This window comes from Trichoderma virens, assembly GCF_000170995.1.
Source record: "Trichoderma virens Gv29-8 chromosome Unknown TRIVIscaffold_86, whole genome shotgun sequence".
NCBI classification, from domain to species: domain Eukaryota; kingdom Fungi; phylum Ascomycota; class Sordariomycetes; order Hypocreales; family Hypocreaceae; genus Trichoderma; species Trichoderma virens.
In genome coordinates, this window is record NW_014013663.1 from 1,218,934 (window position 1) to 1,241,163 (window position 22,230).

The following is a 22,230-nucleotide window of genomic DNA, read 5'->3' on the forward strand; positions in this document are numbered from 1 at the left end:
AATAGAGGTTCTTTTCTTTGGCTCTCGAGGAGCTCTTCAGCGTTGTCAGCTTTAAGGAGATATTCCATGGACTCTAGGCATCCGTTCGATGCCGCTTCTTGTAACGTCGATAATCCGTGGCTAGACCTAGCCGTGATGTCGGCACCTGCTCTGATAAGTATCATGGCAGATGAGTCGTTTTCCATGGATAGAGCATGTATTAGAGGCGAATCAAATCTTAGGCCACGGTTTATATCCAACCCCATATCAACGAGAAACTGTGTCACCAGGGCATTTTGTAGGAGAGGTCGGGGAGTGCCAGCAACTTGAAGGCTCATGGAGTACAGGCATTCCATGATATTATCTGCATGGATGTCGGCGCCGGCCTCCACAAGAAGTTTGAAGCAAGCAAGCTTATTTTCAGAGGCAGAATATGCTGCTGATAAAAGAGGCGAGCTATTTTCTCGATATCGTACGTGAAGTAACGACTTCTTTCGTAATAGAAGAGCCTCAATTACATGTGTGTGACCCCAAAAAGAGGCATCCTCGAGAACATTTCGATTGCTCGAGATTCGATCGTTATCTTCATTTATTGGCTCCGGTTCGCGGATCAGGCAGCCATCCTCGATGAGAAGCATGGCGATTCCTTCCAGTTCTGCCAACTTCCCGTATCTGGCAGATTCGTAAAGAGTCTCCAACGGAGTTCCGTGAAAAATCCCCGGGCGAACATTGGCGGACAAACCAGGCGCGCTAGCGAGGATCATCCTCGTAGCTTCGATGCTACAAACCGCTTGCAGTACGTTGTCGTGGGACATGTGCCGTCTCAAATCTGCCTTTGCCTTAATCAACAGCCTCAGATTCTCCAGTCGATCACATTGCACCGCACCCATTACCGCATCATGGGGTTCCGCTCCTAATTTCAGCAAGCTGTCTACGATTGACGGGTTTTCACCTTCCACCGCAAATCTTAGCGCTGCTGTCAATGTTGTCGTATCAAAGCTTTCCTCAAGAAGGCGTTGGAATATCGCATTGTGCCCAGCTTTTGCCGTAGCGCCAAGGGCATCGCATCCCTTCGAACATGGCACTTTCGGGTCTGCCCCGGCGGCTAAGAGAAGCTCTACGGCAGCGAGATGCCCTCTGGCGGCAGCTTGGTGTACAGGGGTTGTACCAGAATAATGAGTCCTGAATCTGTCGAATAGTGGTGGCTGATTCCAATTTTTCTGTAGTTCGATATCCGCGCCGTGATCTATCAACATTTCAATGACATCTGTATTGCCACTCCAAGACGCCAAATGCAGTGGCGACCACCCATACGTGTCAAGAGTACCCGGAAGTGCGCCTCGACAGAGGACGAGTCTCGTAATCTCTTTGCTGCACAGCTGACAAGCAATGTGTAGAACAGAGGTGAGATGCGCAGACTTATTGGTTGATGATAGCTCTTCTGGTTTCAAAAGGCTCCAGTCGTAATCCCCTGCGATGTCAAATGGATCGATATTGGCGGCGTTAATGGCTTCGAGTCTCGTCCGCTGGAGAAGCGCCTGGAATGCATTCGTCGCCTGATTTTGCAAAACTGCACGCACGAGGTAAAGTGGTCGTCCACGCTCTGCGTCAAGGGACACCGCCTTTGTGTAGAACTTGGTCTCCAATGCAAAGTTGATCCTTTTGGCTGCCAACATCCAGTGGTGTAAATCCACAAGCTCAAGATTATCGGCAATCATGGCCAGTATCTCAGAACTAAGGTTATCCATGATGAATCATCGATACAGCTTCACCGCGGCAAACAGTGAACAGAGTCGTCTAGTTGCAGACTGCCGTAAATGTTCATCCGAGGGATGGTCCTAAATTGAAGCAGTGCTAAGATGCCGCTACGAGGTCGGGTGGAGTAGAATTTTATTACAGGAGGAGTGAGTACTGCTGCCTGGGTATTGCCGCTAAATGGCCCATCATTCCGCAACTCAGCTATCAACATCAGCAGTTTTTAAGCACTTGTAGCCTAATCTTCATGATATTTACATATCTGTGGAAGTGCACTCAAAGTCACCGCGCAAGCCTTCATTCGGCCCTTATAATGGTACAATTGAGCGCTTTGCCATTCATTTTGCATTTAATGTCGGGTGTATAGTGGGAGAGAACGACCCCCGATGAGAGCACTATTCACTCCAAGGATAATTATGGAATTGTACCCTCAGTGTCGATATGGGCTCTCATGTGGTCCTAAGAACATTTATCGCCACGTATAAAGTACAAGCCTTAATGCACTATCTCTACCAGCTGAAAAAAGAAAAGAAAAGAAAAGAACAGAACAGAACAGAAAAAGCAAGAGCTCGTACGCTTCAAGACCCAACCATGACCGAATGTTCTATACCGTTTCGAGCCGCGTTGAATGTTTATGCTTGGAAGAGATAGGATGGGCAAAATTTTTCTTTTTAGCGGTCTTACGGCTTATTTGGCCGCTGCCCGCTCAGCCAAGTAGCGTTCGACATTAGGACGGGCAAGGATAGCCTCCCTTAATTTCTTCAATGGCTCTGACAGTGTATCCTGGCAGTGGTTGTCAGCATTAGTGAAATAGCTTCCGATGAATGAGTGTTTGGTACAAAGTACAAAACACTACGCGGATAGTAATTGGAGAAGAAATAAATATCAAGGGAGAACTAACACTGCTGCAGCCAATGCACTCGTCGTTGTCAAGGGCCTGAAAGACTGCAAAGTCGACATAAGTTGGCTTGTCACCCAAAAGATAAGGGCCACGAGCATCCCGAGAGTAGAAATCAGTGAAGAGATCTTGGAATTTCTTGACATGCGTGGTCTGATAATCCGAATTCTTCGCGGTCAATTGGGCAACCCAGCCAGTCTAGCACTGTGGTAAGCGGAAACTATTCATCCATGGCATAATAATACTGGATAATTTTGGAGGGTAAGCCGGCTTCAGCGGCATTAGTGGTTGTACTTACTCGCCAGTCATTGTAGATGTCAGCTACAGCATCGACGAGATACTTTTCATAGTTTGTCTCACCATCGTATGCACCGGCACGACGGGAGAGATATCGGAGAATGGCGAGATGCTAGACCTGGTTGTTAGGCACGGCCGAGCAAGCATGCAGTTACTGGCACAGAAGTGGTCATGGGTACAATTCAAAGCATACCTGGTAAAGCCTCTGGCCATCTATTTCCAGGACGGGTAATGTACCAGTCAAACTAATGCCCGCGGACTTGTTGATGGATGGCCATGTATCATCGTAGACGTAGAACTTGTCCTCGTATTCGATGTTAAGCTCCCTCAAAAACAGCCTGGTTCAGGGATCAGCGCTCGTACATTTGTAGGGTATGCATTAGGCCATATTACCGGACAATTTCCCCTCTTCCGAGGCTTCCCAAGCCGAAGTAGTGTAGCACAGGAGTCGACATGGCGATGAAGGCAGAAAAGAGGATGTTTGTGTCTGGAGGGAATGCACGAAGAATGAAGGATGCAGCTTAGACAAAAGCTAGTGTAAAAAAAAAATCCGGCAACAGAATCAGATATATATAGTCTACTCCAAAGATTTGACGGTGTTGAAACTATAGCTTTTGATGATTAATAATTGTTGGAGTAAGCTGATCGACAAATTGTCGCAGTGGCAGTGACTCGGGACTAGCATCAATGTTCTGGGATACGAAGGACCGAGTAAGCGAATGCGACCTGCTAATAGGTAGTATCTAAGTACTAAGTACATATCTACCTACCTCTACCTACTAAGGTACTAATGTAGTTGACATCTAGAGGTATTTTAACTTGATACCTGCTCATGTTTTACGCCATTGGGGTTCCAATTTCCTACGCAGATACTCAACAAAGTACAACTACACCATCAAAAAATGACATTTTCTTCGCCTCAATTGACTTTGAGGGGCGCTCTCTCCGCATTTCTCTGGGCAATGACTCTCTACCCCACCTGGGCTTTGTCACCAAGTGGAAATTTCGGGCATCCTGCCACATTGCGGCTGAGGGCTCGACTGCGGCAGACTGAGGGATTTCAGCGGCGAAAGCGGCAAACGCCCAACATCTCGGAGCCGCTGAGTAATTGGTACAGTGGTACTGATTTGCAGGCAAGCCTAAGTCATACCAAACCGGGAATCATTCCAGGCTAATCCATGATGTAAAGTGGTACGGCGAACTAAATGTTGGGACGCCTCCACAGACTCTGTATGTAATAATAAATTCACCTTTAAAGTCGCCGATCAAGCAAGCCGGTCCCTATTTGCTAATTTTGCCTCTCTATAGGACCGTAGTGTTTGATACTGGCTCGTCGGATCTTGTGATTCCATCCACGCAATGCGTCGCAAACCCTGGGTGCACTGGATTGCAGCATCTTTTCGCGCCTGAAAAGTCGGAGACGTTTACTTCTCTTAATGGTTCATTCCGGATCTCATATTCAACAGGCACTGGCGTCTCAGCTTCGGGCAATGTCGAGATCGAGGGACTGATCTCAAGAGATGTGATAGCTGTTGCAGGTCTTCAAGTACAAGACTTCCAATTTGGTCTTATTACGAACCAGTCAGCCGCGTTCGGCGTTGATCCGTTTGACGGAATCGTGGGTATGGGATTTCCATCTGGCCTGACTACTGGGGCACAAACTTTTCTTGGTGCCTTATACAGCAGCGGACAGATCAGTCAGGCTATTTACGGCCTCTACCTGACGCCCCAATCCATGGGGCAAGCGGAAATCAGCCTCGGTGGCGTGGATAGCTCCAAGTTGACCAGCGAGATCAACTACATCCCGGTATATCCAGTGACCGGCCAATTCAACGGGACCTTTGAAAAAATCTATGTTGACAATAGGACCACCAATGTGTCCCCTAACTACGTCATCTACGATTCCGGTACAGCAAATATTGTTGCTCCAAAGAATGATGCTGAAGAGATTTATGCAATGATATCACCGTTCATTAGACCCATTGATACAGCAGGAACATACGGTATACCCTGTTCGAAACTAGAACATATCAAATCATCAATTACTTTCATGATTGGAGGCCACAAGTATATAATTCCTCCCCAAGAGCTCAATGTTGGGACAATTTCAGGCCAGCCGGGGATCTGCCAGATGCTTATCAACAGTAGCGGTGGCGATCAGGAGAAAAGCTTGTGGGTAGTTGGTGGCAGCTTACTGAAGTATTATTATACAGTTTGGGATATTGAGAATGCTCGTTTTGGGCTTGCTCAAACATGGCACTCGCCTTAAGATGCCGTGCAATACATAGGCGCAAAGGTTAGCAAGATTGCAATATTTGACACCACCTCACTCGCGCCACCCCCCCCCCCCCCCCCGGGAAATTGATTGTGTTCAGCAAATATATGGAATTCATGGCCGTTGCGTATCATTCAGTGCACTACTTTGAAGCTCCTAGAGTCAACCTTACCTTAATCATTTAATTTGTAAGCTTGAACACTCGTTTGTGGTATGACGCCAAAATGCGAGATATTGACACATAGTTTGTAAACTAAGTTGACCAGGGAGTGTCAAGGCCAAAAAAAAAAAAAAAAAACATATGTCCTATGAAAAAATATACAAGTTTGAAGTGATAATTGAGTGGTAACGCCTTGTGAGCAATGGCTCACGCTTTACCTATATCCGGAGCAAACATCCTGGTAAACGTTCTGCTGCAGGGCAGCGGCGTTCGTTGGGATGTAGTTGAGGTAGGTAGCATAGGAGTAGGTCCATCGAGGGTCATTCAACTCGGTCTTCCAGGTCCAGTAGATCCATCCGTCCATTCCAGGAGACTCATACAACTGCTGCTGAGCTGTAAAGAATTTCTTGAAGAAGTTTGCGTCGTGCCAATCAGCACCAGAAGTCATGCTCCACTCGCCTGTAATGGCGAAGTTCTGGCCGTTCACAACTCTTGAGTCAGTGCATGCACTGTGCATCAGCGAGTATTGATCACCGGTGTTACTGAGAGCAAAACCAATATAGTTGTGATCATCGAATCCAGTCATGGGGTCGTTTGCGACTGCTGCGTTGGTGCGAGCATCACCAGAATCCCACTTGCTGGACATGAATTGTACGTGCAGCTTCTTGTTGCTGGGAACATTCAGCGCAGCCTCAGCATCACGGACAGCCTTGAGAGCGCCTGGGTAGTAGGTTTGCACTAGACTTGGGTCTTGGCCAGGAGCAGGGTAGCGACCACCCCCGTCGTGTCTAGAGACAGGCTCGTTGAGAACCTCAATCATACCAACAGTTTTGTATGCAGGGTTAGTATGGATACGGTTTGTCATCCAAGACAACCACTTCTCGGCACGGCCATAGTCGTATGAGTTATAGAAACCCGCGGGCTTGGGGTTCTGGCCAGTGAAGACATCCTGTTGCTGACCACCAGGAGCGCCATGGAGATCAATGATGACGTAGATCCCGAGATCAGCAGCCTTCTGGACAACCGCGTCAAGGTACGGGAGCATGAGGTTGCCATCGGCAAATGGCTCGCTCGCTGTGTCGACAATGGCTGTGTAGGACCAGTAGCCGATGGGAATACGGATGGTGTTCAAGCCGACATCATGAACGGACTGAACGGTGGCGGGGTTGATCCAGTCTCTCCAGTGGTTCTGGAACTTCTGGTTTCCGAGCGCACGATTGTTGCCCATATAATGTTGAAGCATGCAGTCGAACTCAGATGCAGCACCATTGCAACCCATAACATTGTTCCACTCATTAGACATCATCCATGGTTCGCAAATAAGCCATCCTATGTCAATGTGTGAGGCTGGCTTTCTTCGTCTTCAGGAAGTAATAGGATATTCACTTACCACCGAAGTTGACACCACGGATCTTGGTGATACCAGACGCAAGTGAAGGCTCAAAACGCTTGCCAAGCTGCTCAAAACGAGCGGTCTGGTTGAAGGCTGCCAGGTCGCGGTCTTGAGGAAGCCACGCAAAGGCGGTGCCGGCGAGAATAGCCGGGGCAACGATGGAGTATCGCATCTTGATGGTAGCTATAGAAATTGTCCAAGAGTTGTCGGTGATGATAAGGAAAACTTCAATTCAGTTGTCAGGAACCATACAGACTTATATACAGACTTAAATTGAGCCTTATTGACAAGCTTCAGCTGTTTCCTGGTAAACGTTTGGAGTACGCGCTACGAGGAGAATTAATGATAGCCTAGTACCTGGTTTACGTATGTTGTTTGCTTGGTATGATGTGGTATTTCATTAAGCCCGGCTGGCTCTCGCACCTGTACAAAAACAAGACGCCGGCCCGATTAGTGTCGCATCCCTATTAATTCGCAACTTGTTAGAACCGTGCTAGCCGGAATAAGAATCTGATTCAGCTTACTGTAACAAATAGCTTGGAATTGGAGTGGATTTCTGTCCTTCAATTCGGCACCATTGCCCACACGCATGCGTTATGTGCCCGCTAGAGGTGCTAGCTTCCACCCAAGGGGGGATGCCAATCTTAGCACTCGCTGACGCATGGTAATCAACAAGCTGTCAATAAATAGACAAGGCATACTCCGTACTATATTAACTTAATAAGGCCCGGGATCGGGAATATCGAGGGCTGTCGGAGGTTTGTGGAGTACTCCGTACAGCCATCACATCTGGCGTCTTTAAAGCTTGCAGTATTCTGCACTACTAATCTAAAAAGGGGTTGTGGCACTGCCTACCTACCGCTATTTTACCCCTGCCAGGAATGTTGCCGCGACTGAATTTGTTCTCCGAACGTGCGGTAATACCAGCTTCGCCTTAAGATCTGCCAAGCCTGTGGTTCTTATGCCCAGATCTGGGTAGAATGCTATAATTAGACGAACTGGTAACCCCTATCCGTAAAATCAAGGCGAGTATGCGAAATAGGTGACAAATATTCGTTGCTGGTGCCTAATATTTCACGGAGAACGCCGGTTTGAGGAGATAACGTAGAAGGCCGCCATCGCCCAGGGGTTTTCATGCGAAAGTTTTCGTATTCCCCTCTATAATAACTAGCGCATTCCTTGCACTGTACGCATCTCCTCTTGAGCTGTTTCAAAAATCTCCCAGAGTGGAAAGTCGCTATATCCCAAATCAGCAGTTCAATCAACGAGCTATGGAATAAGTGGAACACCATACGGAGCACACGGGTTGCATGGAATATTGAGATAGGAAACTCGTGCTCTCGTGATTCTAATTGGTCTTGAAACTAATCATGACTCGCAGTATAGGTCACACGTGTCGGCACTACTATGTGAGCTTGTAGACTCTGTGACCTACTAATGCAAGATGATCACTACGTCACTAGACTTTAGGCTTATATAATGTCCAAAATGGTTTCTGAAATGAATATCAAGAAGCTGCACGCCAATGTAGACGGCAAAGATGTACAGCGATCTATGAGATTATAGCATGAAAACAAACCTAGCGTATGCTTGGTGAAGCAACAGTCATAGCTTTACCAGGAGAATGAATCGTAATAGGACTATGTAGTTACAAGAACATGGCCAAAAGACGATGGTCAAGACGTAGTGTGTGAGTCGCATATAATTATCGATCACTGTAATCAAATATAAAGCTGTCGAATAAACCCTATTGAGTTTGGCGCAAGTCTTCGGTATTTAGCTATAAACATCAATTACCCTCTATACCTATATCTATTTGGCAATGAAATATCCCACTTATGTTAGTATACGTCTTTTTATATATGCCTGTCTTTGCGCAGACGTTCGATGGAGCAGAAGATATCTCCGACGTGGATTGGGAGCTTGGAATGCGTAGCGCAAATGCAATAGCAACAGCTAGCATCCCAGGATACGACATCACTTCCAAGTGCCCAGGAGAGAGGGGCAATAACTGGACACTATCGATATCTGTGTCTGGCGATATACTAGGCGGGTGTATTGCTGGTAGTCAATTTGCCACTGGTACCCAGATCGAGAGGACATCTCCTCAAAGCTTGATAGGATCTGCAGATCCGTCGTGGTTTTTACGTCGTACTGCTTACAGCAGTTCAAAATTGAAGAAAATCGGAACCTGCACCAAGCCAGTGAGGCTGTAATACGATATTATCCGAAAATTGCTGGAGTGCTCTTCATGAATCACTTAAAGAAGGCAGGCAGTGCTAAAATAATACGCTGCCTTCAATTTGAGTTGATGAGCTTGGATTATCGGACGGAGGAGGATTTGGGTTAACATCTGGTAAATTAGCTCGGTATATGTCCTCTTCCTGGGAAACGATCTCTGTATTGATAATCATGCAGCTTATACCATCAAGATCAACAACAGCAGCAACAGCACCAGGTTGCTTCAGTTACGTTTCGGCAGTGAGAGTCATAAACTGAGAAATTTTACTGCTTATGACAGTGCTATTCGACAAATCTGGGTCGTGGTCATGGGGTTCACTTGAAGCTGGTAACATTGGTAATGCGCATCCAAAGGGCCCTGTTGGCCAACCAGGAACCGTTGCCTGCATACAAGCCTGTGACGTTCAGGGAAATAGCAGAAACTCCAAAAATTTAGCCAATATCTCATCTCAATTGCTGACAAGAATCTTGGTGTGTCTCACATTGTCCGTGGTCATGGTTTGAAGATAGATTAAGTTGCATGCTGTTGAATGTCTGAAAAAGTTAGTTTGCAGCCAAATTTCCCGTGTACTGAGATGTCCCGTAGCAAAATTCTTCATAAATGCCATCAATGTTTTGATCAGATTTTGTTTGCATCACAATCAAGCGGCCTTGCAATTTCTTTACGCGTATAACCTCAATCTCATTGAGCTACTCACCTGGTTAGCGTAATGTATGGAGTATAAGAGTGAACTGCATTGGGCCCTCAAACTCGTAGGCTGGGGATCTAGTCTCAATCATTGCGGATTGTAGTTTCCCAATGGCAATTCGGTCTAATGGGGACTACTTCAACGTAATCGGCGAGGCTTATAGTATGTATATTATACGATCACCAAAATCTAGGAATTACACTAGCGACAAAAGTTCTTAACCAGATGACTGGCGAAGCAAACAAATTGGTTTGAAAAAGCACTTAAGTGATACCGTATTTGGATTTCAGATACACCGTTTAAGAATACGATGCCTAACTGTATATAAATCCACTGGATAAGTGTATACAGTTGGAGGTATAGCCAATGAATCAGTTTGAACTTGCATTATAACCTCTAAAGATTTATAGCTACTATTACGTTGTCTCAGTTCCTGTTAGCTTTTTAATGCCAAATATATAAGGCACATTATAATGCGTAATCTTGGAAGGTAACATTTGGATATGTTGGGGTTTGTTAGTATTCCTAGTATTGTTTGCAAGAAAAGACATCTTTGAAGCAGACTGTGTAAAATCATCCACGAATAGAGGACAGTCTAAATCTTGGCCAGTAAGACTGACTTATGGAGCTGAGCGATGTTGAGATTGACTCACAATCTACTGATACAAAATGGATCAAGCACAGCCCACCAAAGATGCAGGCAAAACATACTTGAGCAGGGAAAGAGTATCTAAAGGTAGTACAACCACATATATAAACTGGCTAACGGCCCAGTAATTTGGATAAGGGGTCGCCTAGGATAGGGCCAAAGTCGAGAGCAACGACATAATGTTCCGTAGGCATAGTGGCAGACAAGAGACAATCAATGTAGCCTTGAACCTTTTTCATTAGCTCATCAGAAGCCACAGTAATGAATTGGTTCTAGGGCTCCCTGTGTATTCAGATAATCCCAACTCTAACCAGACAAGAACGTAACTTCTCCGGCCAAAAGACGGATATTCACCCTATGAACTCAAGGCACCGCCAAAAAGCAGCGGCTTAATTCTAATTGGAGACCGGAAGTTACTATTTCCAGCATATCACATAACAGCATTAACTAATCACGATGCGGGTGCTTAACCTATGACTAAAATACAGGCTGTGCGTGCATTAGCGGAGCGTCGGTGGTGTTTGGCATATGGAATCTTCCTTCCATCAATTGTTACCTTCTAAGATAAATAATGAGCCGCGGAAGACGAGAAAATGGAAGTAATGATCTTTCTACGCATTGAAGTTGAAGTCGTGTTGCACTAAAAATATTAGTCTCGTGATGTGGAAACCAGTCCTATTGCGAGCTGGTGGTAGAAGTAAATCTCTCTCCATAGTGGGGGATCATGCTGTGATGACCTTTTCTGATTCCGTCTCCAACAACAGATCATAAGTCTTGAATTCCCTCAATGGAACCCTTCTTTGAAAAAGAATATCAAGCTCCTCAAAGGTCCTTCCCTGGCTTTCAGGCAACCTGAAATGACACCAGATAGCACAGAAAAAGCTGATTCCTCCAAACAAAAAGCCTGCTTTGCCTCCCCAGTTGGCCTGATCGCTATTTAGCATATACGGCATGGCAATGGTGCTAATAATGTTGAAGAATGATTGAACCGCAGTAGACACCGCAATAGACTTCGTTCGCAATCGTGTAGAGGATATCTCGGAAATAACGACAAAACATATAGGCCCAACGGTCATCTGATAGATGAACGTCCACCTATAGATGAGACACTCATAGTTAATATAGGCGCACATTAAATTATCAAAGACAAAAGAAGGTTCTCAGCTTACACATCCATGCAGCTGGCCATTGCCCAGATTGCACCTTTATTGTGAGTCGGGATACTGAGGAAGCCGATAATAAAGAGAAGCAATGTCATCACCCACATGCCGGTGTTATAGATAGTTCGGCGGCCGAGTTTGAACTGCTATCGTCAGCTTACTTTCAACCCAAGGCTCCGGATTACTTACATAGTTTAGCAAGAACCATGATGTGATCGTGCCGACGAATCCCAAAGCAGTGTTTCCAACGCCCACTATTATCTGTTAGCAGCCGGACTTGTCCTGATAGGCAGGATACTAACTATCGAATGCCTCTGCAGGATTGAGACCTGCTTGTTCAAAGAAATAATTGGCATAGCCAATAAGTGGATTTCCAGCTATTACTTGGATCAAATACACCATGATTGTGATTTCTGTTCGCACACGGTTGACACCCTTGAACAAGTCCCAGTAGTTGGTCGTCGCTTCAAATTCTTGTTCCAGACGATCCGTCTGCTCCACTCCAAGCAGCACTTGGTCAATATCTGGAGCATTCTTCGAAGACGACAATTTCACCAAGGCCTTACGGGCATCCTCCCTGCGTCCCTGGCGGACAAGCCAATATGGACTTTCTGGAGCAAAGGGTAGGCCCACGAGGATAACCAACGGCCAGAGCCATTGCAATGCCTAACCGTGTTAATTGCGATGCAAGATTCCGCGAATGTATGGGGGGTAATACATACAAAAGGCGCTTTATATGCCCATTCATCTTCTCTGCCTTCTAAGCCTGCAGCGACTCCTTGTGCAATGAACTGTCCAATGACAAAGGCCAGGTTTATGAATGCCGTAAGTAGACCTCGGAGTGCCAGAGGGCAAATTTCCGACGCGTATGTTGGAGCAATTACCACGTAAAAACCGTAAGCTAGACCGCCCAGGATTTCGCCAGCGCAGAGCATCGGAAGAGAGGTGGCGAAAAACTGCACAAATACAAACCCGATTGACCACACGCAGCACACGGCTAACGTCCATCTTCGGCCAAATCGTTCCATTGGATAGCCGCTGGCAAGTGCACCAAGGACTTGGCCGATTGGATTGCCCATTCCGAGAGCAGTTTGCCATGGGGCAGGGATTTCGTAGGAGCCGTCAACAAGATTTCCATATCGCTTTTGGAATGCTGGGAGAGCGTAAAACGAGAAGATGATTTGGCCATCGTAACCCGACATAATAACAGCGATGCTGAAAAACATGGCCCAGAATGTAGCGGTGGGATATTGTCTCATAGCCTGCCAAAAGCCAAGTTCGTGCTCAGCACGAGTGATATCACGAGTGACATCGATCTGAACAAGCTCCCCTTTCTCCCCAGGCCTCACTTCCTGGCCAACCACTGCTGCCTCTTCACGCTTCTCCATATTCTTATCGGAGTCCTAACGCCTAGGTAGTCGACCAACAGGGATGACGTGATTCATGTGCGATTTGACAGGATAGGTGATGAACACGAGTTACAATTTGCAGGCACAATATATATATATATATATATATATATATAGACATAAGAGAGAGCCCTTTTCTACAGTACGGAATGCAACTATCGCTGGAATTGATAGGTTGTGTGGGGGAAATCATAGGCCATCTGGTCAATCAACTCCAGCCTGATTGTGCCGATCTGCACCAAGTAGGAGCTTTGTGACCCCAAAGTCTTTCCTATCAGGGAATAATCAGCATTGATGTCGAGAAATGTAACGTCACCTGAGTCGCGTGTAGGTACTCGTATGTATGTATGTAGCCGTATGAATATTTCCGTGGCCGCCATTGCCAGGTTCATTGTACGTGGGGTAGATAGTCGTTAACAGACCACCTTGATAAAGGAGCTAAGGGTGTTGGTTCCAATTTTGCGCAAGGAGGGAAAAGCTTCATTCTAAACCCCCTGTTAGCGTTGATAAGCTACGGCCCAGTGTGCCGAATTACCGAGAGATGGAAGAATATTGCGGCCACGAATGTCCTCGTACTACAAGGCGGGGGACGATGCGGAGTAATTGGAGCGACAGCTGGATTTAGGTGAGTCGGGCTGCACCTCGGCAAGAGGTCACCAGATCTAGAGGCTCCCTAGCGCAGATAGCACAAGTCCCTAGGCCATGGCTTGTACTCGTATCTAACCATAAAGTAGCCTTTAAGATGCAGTGTTCACAAGGAGGAGATTGACTACCCGAGTAAGCTTACCTAGATAGAATTCACCTTGCGCCTAGTCAGGAGCTATAACCCGCCTCTGGACTGATTGTAACCCGCCCGGTAAGTTTGCACTTGCCTTGGGGCCAACGTTTACGAGTACAAGCACCGTATGGATGGAAGTGCTGAGGCGTCCAAACATCGACAAGCCGCCGCCATTCTATAGTAACTGGCACCGTAGCATGGCCTTAGATGGGGTAACAAGTTGATGGATTCGACATTGATTTATCATTACATGAATACGCAGAATAAGACTTGCTAACGTTGCAACCTCGGTACATGCGCCCGTCGTATCATTGTGTCAAACAATACCCAACTGAAAAGGAGCGAACGTAAAATATCCGTAGAATTTATAGCCTTATATAGATTGGGCACAATATACCGTCATGGAGCGGGTTGATCAAACAGAAAGCTCTTGGGAAAAAATCTCGACCACGACCACCACGAGGTACGCATTCAAATTTCCATTTTGCTGGAGTTTCTCCACAGCGGGCAATATTAGCGATTAATCTGCCTAAAAAGAAAAGAAGGAGGAGGAAGAGGAGGAAGAGAAGAAATGAGGGCAGATGATTTCATCTTTATTTATTCTGTTTTGAGGCGATGTACTCCGTCGTAAAATGAACCAATGAATCAATGAACCCTCCAAGTGAAAAGCATCCTAGATTTATCCGCCGGGCTAGGCTCACCGTATTTAAGCGCGTTTGCACTGATGCGCCTTTTCCAGGTTGGCCATGGCGATGCGAAAATCCAGCAGACTTAGCCGTGGAGAATTTTTGCACCAATACACAGTCCATAGACTAGGCTAATACTTCTCATATGCTTTATATTTAATTGCAATACCAAGTTTTGACATCAGCCCGAGAACATTCTCCTCACCACACTAGATATCTCGTCATCATAATAAGCCCTCTAGGAGTTTGGAGCGAGGGCGAGAAAGAAATTGACCAGTCGCCACGCAACTAGCACTGGGAACTGTTTAGAACGTCGCATGTCCCTTGATTTTGTCCACCAGTCACGCCAATACTAGGCGTTGGCGTGAAGCATCTCTATGCACACAACATTTTTGGCTATGATATGCTACATTAGATAAAGAGAGTGCTCACATGTCCAGGTAATCCGTATAAATTAAGGTTAATACCATCGTCGGTTGTTTTGTGGAACCGCTCTTTGTGGTTATTTCTTCATTTGGCGATCGCCGCTTCTTCTAGGGTTGGGAGCGGTTCATAATACTTATGCGACACTCAAAGAACTTTAGAGGCCAACCCAATTATCTCAGGCCTCAATACCTCTTATCTTTCCTTGACTATTGACCCATGTATATATGTGCTATCCCCACCTCTTGGTCGACAAATCCAGCCCTTTAAACGCCGTTGCTCCTGAGACAACTCGTATTGCGTGGTGACGCTTCTTACTCTACTTCGTATTCTCACAGAGTATTCACAACCAATCAAATGTTTCCAACGAAGCAATGCTATGCTGTTGCACCTGATCTTTCTACTGGGTAGGGGTTACAGAGGAATAAGCTGCGCCACGTCCATGGCGATTAGTGCTGATTGTGAGTTACGAACACTTCGTACTCCAGGCAGAAAATTAGGTATTAAGCGCTACTGCACACCGTGAAGCCCAAAATCTATCAAAACATAAAGAGAGACAGTGATCAGTTCATTACTTTAATCTTTTCCCTAGCCATTTGAGCGCTACCAAGTTTTGACTTCTCCCAAGTACTGAAAGAGATTGACCATGGTTCAGAACGGTATCCAAAGATTCGAGGATGAGTCTGTGGAAAACAGGCGTGAAATCAGTTTGCAAACGATTCGCGAACTACTCCAATTTCGAACGAGCGAAGTAGGGGATTTGAGGCTTGATGAAAATTGCCGACAGTTGTTGTTCACCGGCCATCTGAAGAAGTCTCCCACTAACCCCACCGAAATTACCGCATTACTTTTCGACCATGCTATTTTATTCACTCGTATCAACTGGAATCAGAAGAAAGAAAAGATTGAAATTTACCGCCGGCATATTCCTCTGGAGCTCTTGCTTCTACCTAAAACGAAACAAGAAGTAACCCACACGTCGTGCCTTAAACCATCTTTTTTGACCAGGTTTATAAAGGACAACAGTGAGAATGCTGTGAGAAAAGAGACATGGCCAATAACCTTTTGTCATTTAGGAAAAGACGGTTACGAGTTGACTCTATATGCATCTTGTCAAGAAGATCAAGAGAAATGGATGGAGGTAATCGGCGCCGCTTACGAGCGTCTGAGAGGTTATCCTGAAATCTTCAACCCTACCATAATCTCCCGTCAAAAGTTTTCAGCCCCTGGAAAAATTAATTGTGCTATAACTTTTGGTATGATTGGACTTTTGTAAATTCTCAATGTGAACGGACATCGACTAACAACGGTTGATAGATCACGGACGGAAAGTCTTGTATGGCACAGAGAACGGTATATATTTCTCCAGCTGTGAGAAATATGGGCTGGTTCCAGAGAAAGTGCTCAATAATCGAAAAGTTACACAAATTGATATTTTGGAAGAATGCCATCTTCTACTGGTACTGTCCAATAAGACTTTACAGTCTTACTGTCTGACGAGCTTAGATTCTGATGAATTTTCGGTTCTACAAAATCCAAAGACACTCCATACAAATTGCAGCTTTTTTAAAGCTGGCGTTTGCATGGAGAAGTACATGGTGTCATGCGTTAAGTCAGGATTACTGTCAACTACAATCAAGGTCTTCGAAATGAACCATGTCACAACCAATGAAGAATCCATAGATTGCGTTCGCAATCAGCTTGAGCTGTTCAAAGAGTTTTACGTTCCCAGGAAAACATACTCAGTACACTTCCTTAAATCGAAAATTTGCATCGCAGGCCCTCAAGGATTTGAGGTTATCTCACTAAAGACCCTCGAAACACAGATGCTTCTTGACAAAACAGATACCTCCCTCGAGTTCGCTCTTATGAAAAGTCTCAGGCCTATTCATATACAGCGAATAGGCGAAGAATTCCTGCTTAATTACTCTGAATTTTCATTTTTTGTTAACCGTAATGGTAAACGAACTCGACACCAGCTGCGATTTGACTGGGCAGGGTCACCTCAAAGCTTTGTTCTCCGCTTTCCCTGGATTTTTGCATTCGAGCCGAAGTTCATTGAGCTGCGAAACATTGAAACTGGGGCAACTCAGATAGTGCCGCACAAGAATATTCGCATGCTTTATAGCAATTTTCACGAGGTATGAAAAAATCTCACCTAGCAATTATCGTGTGCTAATTTCCCCGTTGATTTTATTCGTATACGAAGATGAAATGGGTGAAGATGTCGTTGAGTCTATTGACCTTTAGATAAGTGCGCTGGCGGAAATTTGAACATATCACGACGAATTTGTGTCAAGCGGAACAGAAAAAGGAAAGAAAGACTCATTGGGTGGGAAGGGGGAGACAGTGAAGATAATTCCGTCAGATAATACATTATTAAAATCCCACGAGAGATTTTATCCGCAGCAATACGAATTGATCCCATAAGATGTAATGCAATTCATGGCTCCAGATTGGCGATATTAAGGTTGGCTCTGTCTACTTCGAATCGATATGAAACTTGTTAAACTAGCCAGGTCTGTCCAAATTTGGGTGACAAATCAAGCCCTCATGTATGCAAACTAGACGTTGGTGGAACTAATCACAGGATAATGGAGTACTGTTCAATTTCAACAATAACTGTTCTTATCATCTAATGTCTCCAGTAGGTTCTAAATTTCGGCTTGAGTCTCTCTCTTCTCGCCCATTCTATCTCACCCGTTCAATTTCAGCATTACGTTATTTGTTACTTTAAATAGGTTTAGTAAGTCCCCTGAATCGTTGAAGGCCATGGGGACGGTATGATATCTTGGCTCGTTGCTGAGAAACTCCATGAATTGTTCATCTCCCACCGCCGCGTATCATTATTCGAAAGATCATCGCGCCGAACGCCACGCTCTCTCTAAGATGGTGGCTGGAAATCCTTTAATACGCTAGTACATTCCGTCACACATATCACAGTCAATCTCGCCACTCGTCGCACTGGTTTGTGAATGAATCTAGAGATGCTCGTATAAAGGAGCTTCTCACCTCGTGCCAGACTGAGAGGCAAAGTATTACGGCGCTATTATACATATTACAAGGCTCCGCACACCAATGACTCTGCAGAGTTGTTTCCAGGCAATAAATCTTGATTATGCTCAATGCTCGACAGAAAAAGAAATGAGAAAAATTGAAAACAGAAAAAGGAAACACAAAAGGAAAACACAAAAAGAGAACAGAAGAATGAAGGAGAAGAAAAATACAAAGGCTGTAGCCTGGAAAGGTAACTTAAGCCAGCAGCAATTTATTTGTGTATTTGTTTTACTATTAACATCGACTAAGTAATGCTGGTTACAGGGGCGCTCATCTGGGCACTAGGATAGTTGGAGCTGCTGGTTTAGATCTTCCGTTCGCTATATTTCACATAAACATAGGAAAGAGGAAGATTGTTACTCTGTGTCGATTGGGGGCCGTTGGGCTTGTGTCTTCCACTAGCCTCTAAAACTCTTTGTGGCCCTTTGGGTTGAGTAAGTTGTGTAACCTCTGCTAGGAGGCCCTTTTCTAGGATTTCGAGTATGAATGTCTTGTTCATGCGGTATTCTGCGAATTGTCCTTTTGACTAGGGCTCGCCGCACTTGCAGCTGGACCTTGCCTCGTGGCCGAATCTCTCGTGGTACTCCACAACGTCAATTTTCTACGCATAAGGTTTAATTTTCTATAATATTAAACTTACGTGTAACTTATTGGGTTCTACTACTACTACTACTCTCTTTCATTACTCCCGGAGGGCTATTCAAATCTTCTGGGCAGATGTATATTTTTCTTAATAATAGTGGTTTCAAGAGGTTGCAGTGGCATTTGCAAGAGGTTAAGGTGATAAAATACGAATGATATATTCAAATTGTACGCCCCTTTGTTGTGTGCACATGTTTTATGCTTTTGTACTCTTTTCTTCCTCTTTCTTCCAGAGCTGTGAAGAGGTTCACGAAGTCGCCAGGTTAATTGGACGCTAGCGCCTGTGGGGATTCATTCGTGAAAAGGTACTTCTGCGCTACCTCAATGCAAATCAATAAGATCAGGAGCAAGTAAGCACACCCAATCAAAATGCAACTACAATGCGGCGGGAATCCCAGAATTTGGTCTTTTGAAAATAAGCATGATTTGATAACGAGGCCTTGTGTGTCATGTCGCGTGTACTGTGCAACCTTCTAGGGCATGATGAGCTAGCTTGTATTTATTTTTCGCTTACCAAAGTTGATGTACGGTACGGGGACCAGGTGAGCCCTGAGGAATATTGAACTCCTTTTGTCTGTTTTAACTGTCTCCAGATGTACAATGGGAACTTTCTCGTAAATGTCTTCGTGATGAGCTCATCGATGCAGCTTGGCGAAAGATCTTTTTCAGGTGACGATTGCACACAGAGGATGGACCGACCCTCCGCACCCTTTCAGCAGTTCGTAACCTAGTACCTATGTTTTCGTAATTTCTCCCCAGAATTGCGAAATATTTCTCCTTCCCCGTTATAACTCCCATCAGCAATGTGCATACCTCGTACAGTGCATTGATCCCATTATTGGCGTCTTCGTTGTATGGCTGGGGACTTTGTAGAAGTGGAGATGATACCGACGAATTTCTCTAGGCCCCAAAGCGCTTTTGTCAATGGGAAGTCAACCTAGGTACCGAGGTACACATAGGTACTTCAAAGATGCAATTGCCTTGCTCTTTTGGTCCATACCTAGGCATTTAGATAAGTATAGATCATGTGAATTGACGTTATGAGTCATTTGGCACATTCATCATCTGCAGTGTACCTTTGCACGGCGAGAGGTCATGCCAACACACATCATTGGTGTCGACGGCCAGCGCCAATTTTGCCAGCGACCAGCTAAACTCACGCTCGTACAGTTCATCAACTTGCAGAATTCAATCATATTCGGAGTTTTCTAATTCCTTTTTTTTTTTTTTCTTTTTTTTTTTTAGAAAAAATCTTCACCATGAGTCTACCCCAGTACGCGGGGCTGAATCCATTCAAGAGGGACTTCCTATTTACCGACAAGACCCTGCATGTGCTACCAACTTGAAGTTTGTCCGGGGCCATCTTCTACGGCATCCTTGTGGCCAGCTGTTGACTAACCAAACGGAAGGATTCCAACAGGTCATGGCGCTGTTCATGATATTTTTATATTTCTCATACAGAGTTGGAACGGATTTTTCTTCCATTTTATGCCGCAATATGATATGAATTACCATTCTTATCAAGTGGAATAGCCAAGATGCCTGACTAATTAACACGAGGATTTATTGCCAAGCAGTCATGCATGATGGCACCAATCCTGCAGAGCCACAGTTTTTTTTTTTTTTTTAAAAAAAAAGTGCGCCATCTTAAGTAGTGGGTGTGAAGTGCAGCGCCAGTACATATGTAAGTACCTATTAACGCAACAGTTTTTTTCTTTCTCCGAACCTTCGCTAAACATATGCTATCTAAACCGCTTCGGGTAACTGAATGAGTTTCTGTTGGTTTTCAATACGCCCTGTTTAATTTCCCTAGCATTTTGTAATGATTAATACTTCTACTGTGCCGCATATAAAACGGCTGTTGATTCCAGAAATCTTTAGTATAGCGTCTGATGAGTATCGTATCTGTCTACTGCTTCAACTCACGCTACGCCAAAGCTATTTTAGGCCTCGTCTTTCGCAAAAATGAACCATGAACAATACCACCAACGTATCGAATTTGTCAAGTCACTTCTCCAATTGAATGACCTGGAGGTATAAATTTCTTCTTCCTACTATGGACCATCAATTAACCCCAATTAGGCAAACAGCATTGATCCTGTTGAATATGACATGAACACTCCATTTCCATACAACAATTTCATCTACCATGTTACTCTTGCATCACCCGTCATTAAACCGATAAACATCATATCTCCACAATCTGATCAAATCCAACCGGGGACCATTCAATTTCCAGAAAATTCTACATCGTTTATTGTCCGACTGGCAAATTCTGATCCAAGAACAGGGATGAATAACACCAACCGCGTTGAAAATGAAGTTGCCATCATGACTCTTGTCCGAGAGGCTCTAAAGAAAACAGAATACAGTCACACCGTTCCAGATGTATACTCCTGGGCCAGCTTAACGAGTGGTCAAGGTTTCACCATGCAACAATATATGCCTGGAACCAACGCCGACCGATTTTTTGAAGCCTTAAGTCTGCAAGATAAATCTATTGTCCTTGGACAGATGGCCGATATTCTCTCCTTGCTCCAGAAATTTGAGATCCCGAAAACAGTGAAGTTGTTCGGAGGCTTAAGCTTTGATAAACATGGGGAGGTAATCAGTGCACAAACGTCGCTATTCAAGGGAGAGCCATCTGCAACCTACATGGATTTTATTCGCGCTATTTTCAAGGTTAAACTCCAGGAGGCTGATGACAACCCAGTGATGCAAGGTTGGAAAGAAAACGGGGTAAGGACAAGACTTGAGAAATTCATAGACTGTCAACTTGAGGAAATTTTGAAAGGTTATGAGCAAGACCATAAAGTGCTTATTCACGGCGATTTTAGTAAGTAATCATATTCAATTTAGATTTGACTGTTCAGATGCTTCTGATATTGACTATTGGTAGCGACGAATAACATGTTATATGACGCAACTACTCTTCAAGTGACTGCAATATTGGACTTTGACTTTTCATACGTCGCAACTATCGCAGATGAATTTGTGGGATTTTCCTTTGGTAATTTATCAGGCGGCAATCTTCCAGGACCGTTTGAAACCGGAATCAACCTCAATCTTCGCAAAGCGATGCTCACAGGCTTTTCAACACCTTTTCCAATTGCAGACAATTCAGAATTGCAGTGGGATGTGGCAAATGCATGGGATGAAGAGCTTGCACGAGCTGGTGCTGCAAAGCCTAGCACCATCTCTCATTTTGAAAACATTGCAGACATTTACTGGCTTCAGAATAAAATAAGTCCATTTGAATTGGATAGCCCTGTCATGAGGTCGAGAAAGACTGCAGAGCAGCTGAAAACAATCAGGGATGAGACAGAAAACATGATTATCAGGTTTTTAGATCGCATGAATTCATCCTCATATGATGAGTCTAGCAATTAGCACCAAGTTAATGAGAAATATAGAACTTATATCATACTTCATCTTGCGAGTTCTACGTTCCATTTTGTACTTCAAAGCTGTCAAATGGTAGGGATTGATACCTAAAAAAAATTATCGCCTGCTAAGTTTGCTACATTGGGTTATGTATGTGCGATATTTCCTTCTAAAACATCTACAGCCAAAGTGTCCGCATTAAATACTGAGTCCAAGCAATCCAATTACAAAACTTCGATAAATATGCCGGCCTTGATATGGTAAATATACCCTTTGGCATTGTCTCTAAGATCCTGTCGAACAGATATTTGTTCCTTCAAAAGAATTTAATCTACCCATAGACTTTCTTCTAACC

At 44.7% G+C, this 22,230-nt stretch overlaps 7 protein-coding genes across 7 annotated transcripts; 3 read left to right on the plus strand and 4 right to left on the minus strand.

Moving 5' to 3' along the window:
- Positions 1-1,070: 1,070 nt before the first annotated feature.
- Positions 1,071-1,388, minus strand: TRIVIDRAFT_19676 (ankyrin repeat protein; the record flags this gene model as incomplete). The annotated part of the gene is made up of 1 exon (XM_014097361.1): positions 1,071-1,388. A coding segment is annotated over one exon (318 nt), but the record flags the coding sequence as incomplete, so codon positions are not given.
- Positions 1,389-2,421: 1,033 nt separating this feature from the next.
- Positions 2,422-3,384, minus strand: TRIVIDRAFT_59338 (uncharacterized protein; the record flags this gene model as incomplete). Its single annotated transcript, XM_014097362.1, has 5 exons — positions 2,422-2,517; positions 2,636-2,830; positions 2,931-3,041; positions 3,123-3,267; positions 3,323-3,384. The coding sequence occupies 5 exons, from the start codon at positions 3,382-3,384 to the stop codon at positions 2,422-2,424; spliced, it is 609 nt and encodes a 202-aa protein (XP_013952837.1).
- Positions 3,385-4,106: 722 nt separating this feature from the next.
- Positions 4,107-5,198, plus strand: TRIVIDRAFT_158819 (uncharacterized protein; the record flags this gene model as incomplete). Its single annotated transcript, XM_014097363.1, has 2 exons — positions 4,107-4,159; positions 4,238-5,198. Coding segments are annotated over 2 exons (1,014 nt in total), but the record flags the coding sequence as incomplete, so codon positions are not given.
- Positions 5,199-5,578: 380 nt separating this feature from the next.
- Positions 5,579-6,929, minus strand: BGN3 (glycoside hydrolase family 5 protein; the record flags this gene model as incomplete). Its single annotated transcript, XM_014097364.1, has 2 exons — positions 5,579-6,693; positions 6,755-6,929. The coding sequence occupies 2 exons, from the start codon at positions 6,927-6,929 to the stop codon at positions 5,579-5,581; spliced, it is 1,290 nt and encodes a 429-aa protein (XP_013952839.1).
- A 4,129-nt stretch (positions 6,930-11,058) lies between these two features.
- Positions 11,059-12,884, minus strand: TRIVIDRAFT_69846 (uncharacterized protein; the record flags this gene model as incomplete). Its single annotated transcript, XM_014097365.1, has 5 exons — positions 11,059-11,431; positions 11,506-11,639; positions 11,686-11,750; positions 11,799-12,162; positions 12,219-12,884. 5 exons carry the CDS (start codon positions 12,882-12,884, stop codon positions 11,059-11,061), a joined length of 1,602 nt encoding a protein of 533 aa, XP_013952840.1.
- A 3,557-nt stretch (positions 12,885-16,441) lies between these two features.
- TRIVIDRAFT_225941 (uncharacterized protein) lies at positions 16,442-16,939 on the plus strand (the record flags this gene model as incomplete). The annotated part of the gene is made up of 1 exon (XM_014097366.1): positions 16,442-16,939. The coding sequence occupies one exon, from the start codon at positions 16,442-16,444 to the stop codon at positions 16,937-16,939; it is 498 nt and encodes a 165-aa protein (XP_013952841.1).
- Positions 16,940-20,406: 3,467 nt separating this feature from the next.
- TRIVIDRAFT_111897 (uncharacterized protein) lies at positions 20,407-21,921 on the plus strand (the record flags this gene model as incomplete). The annotated part of the gene is made up of 3 exons (XM_014097367.1): positions 20,407-20,525; positions 20,574-21,327; positions 21,391-21,921. The coding sequence occupies 3 exons, from the start codon at positions 20,457-20,459 to the stop codon at positions 21,879-21,881; spliced, it is 1,314 nt and encodes a 437-aa protein (XP_013952842.1).
- Positions 21,922-22,230: the final 309 nt, after the last annotated feature.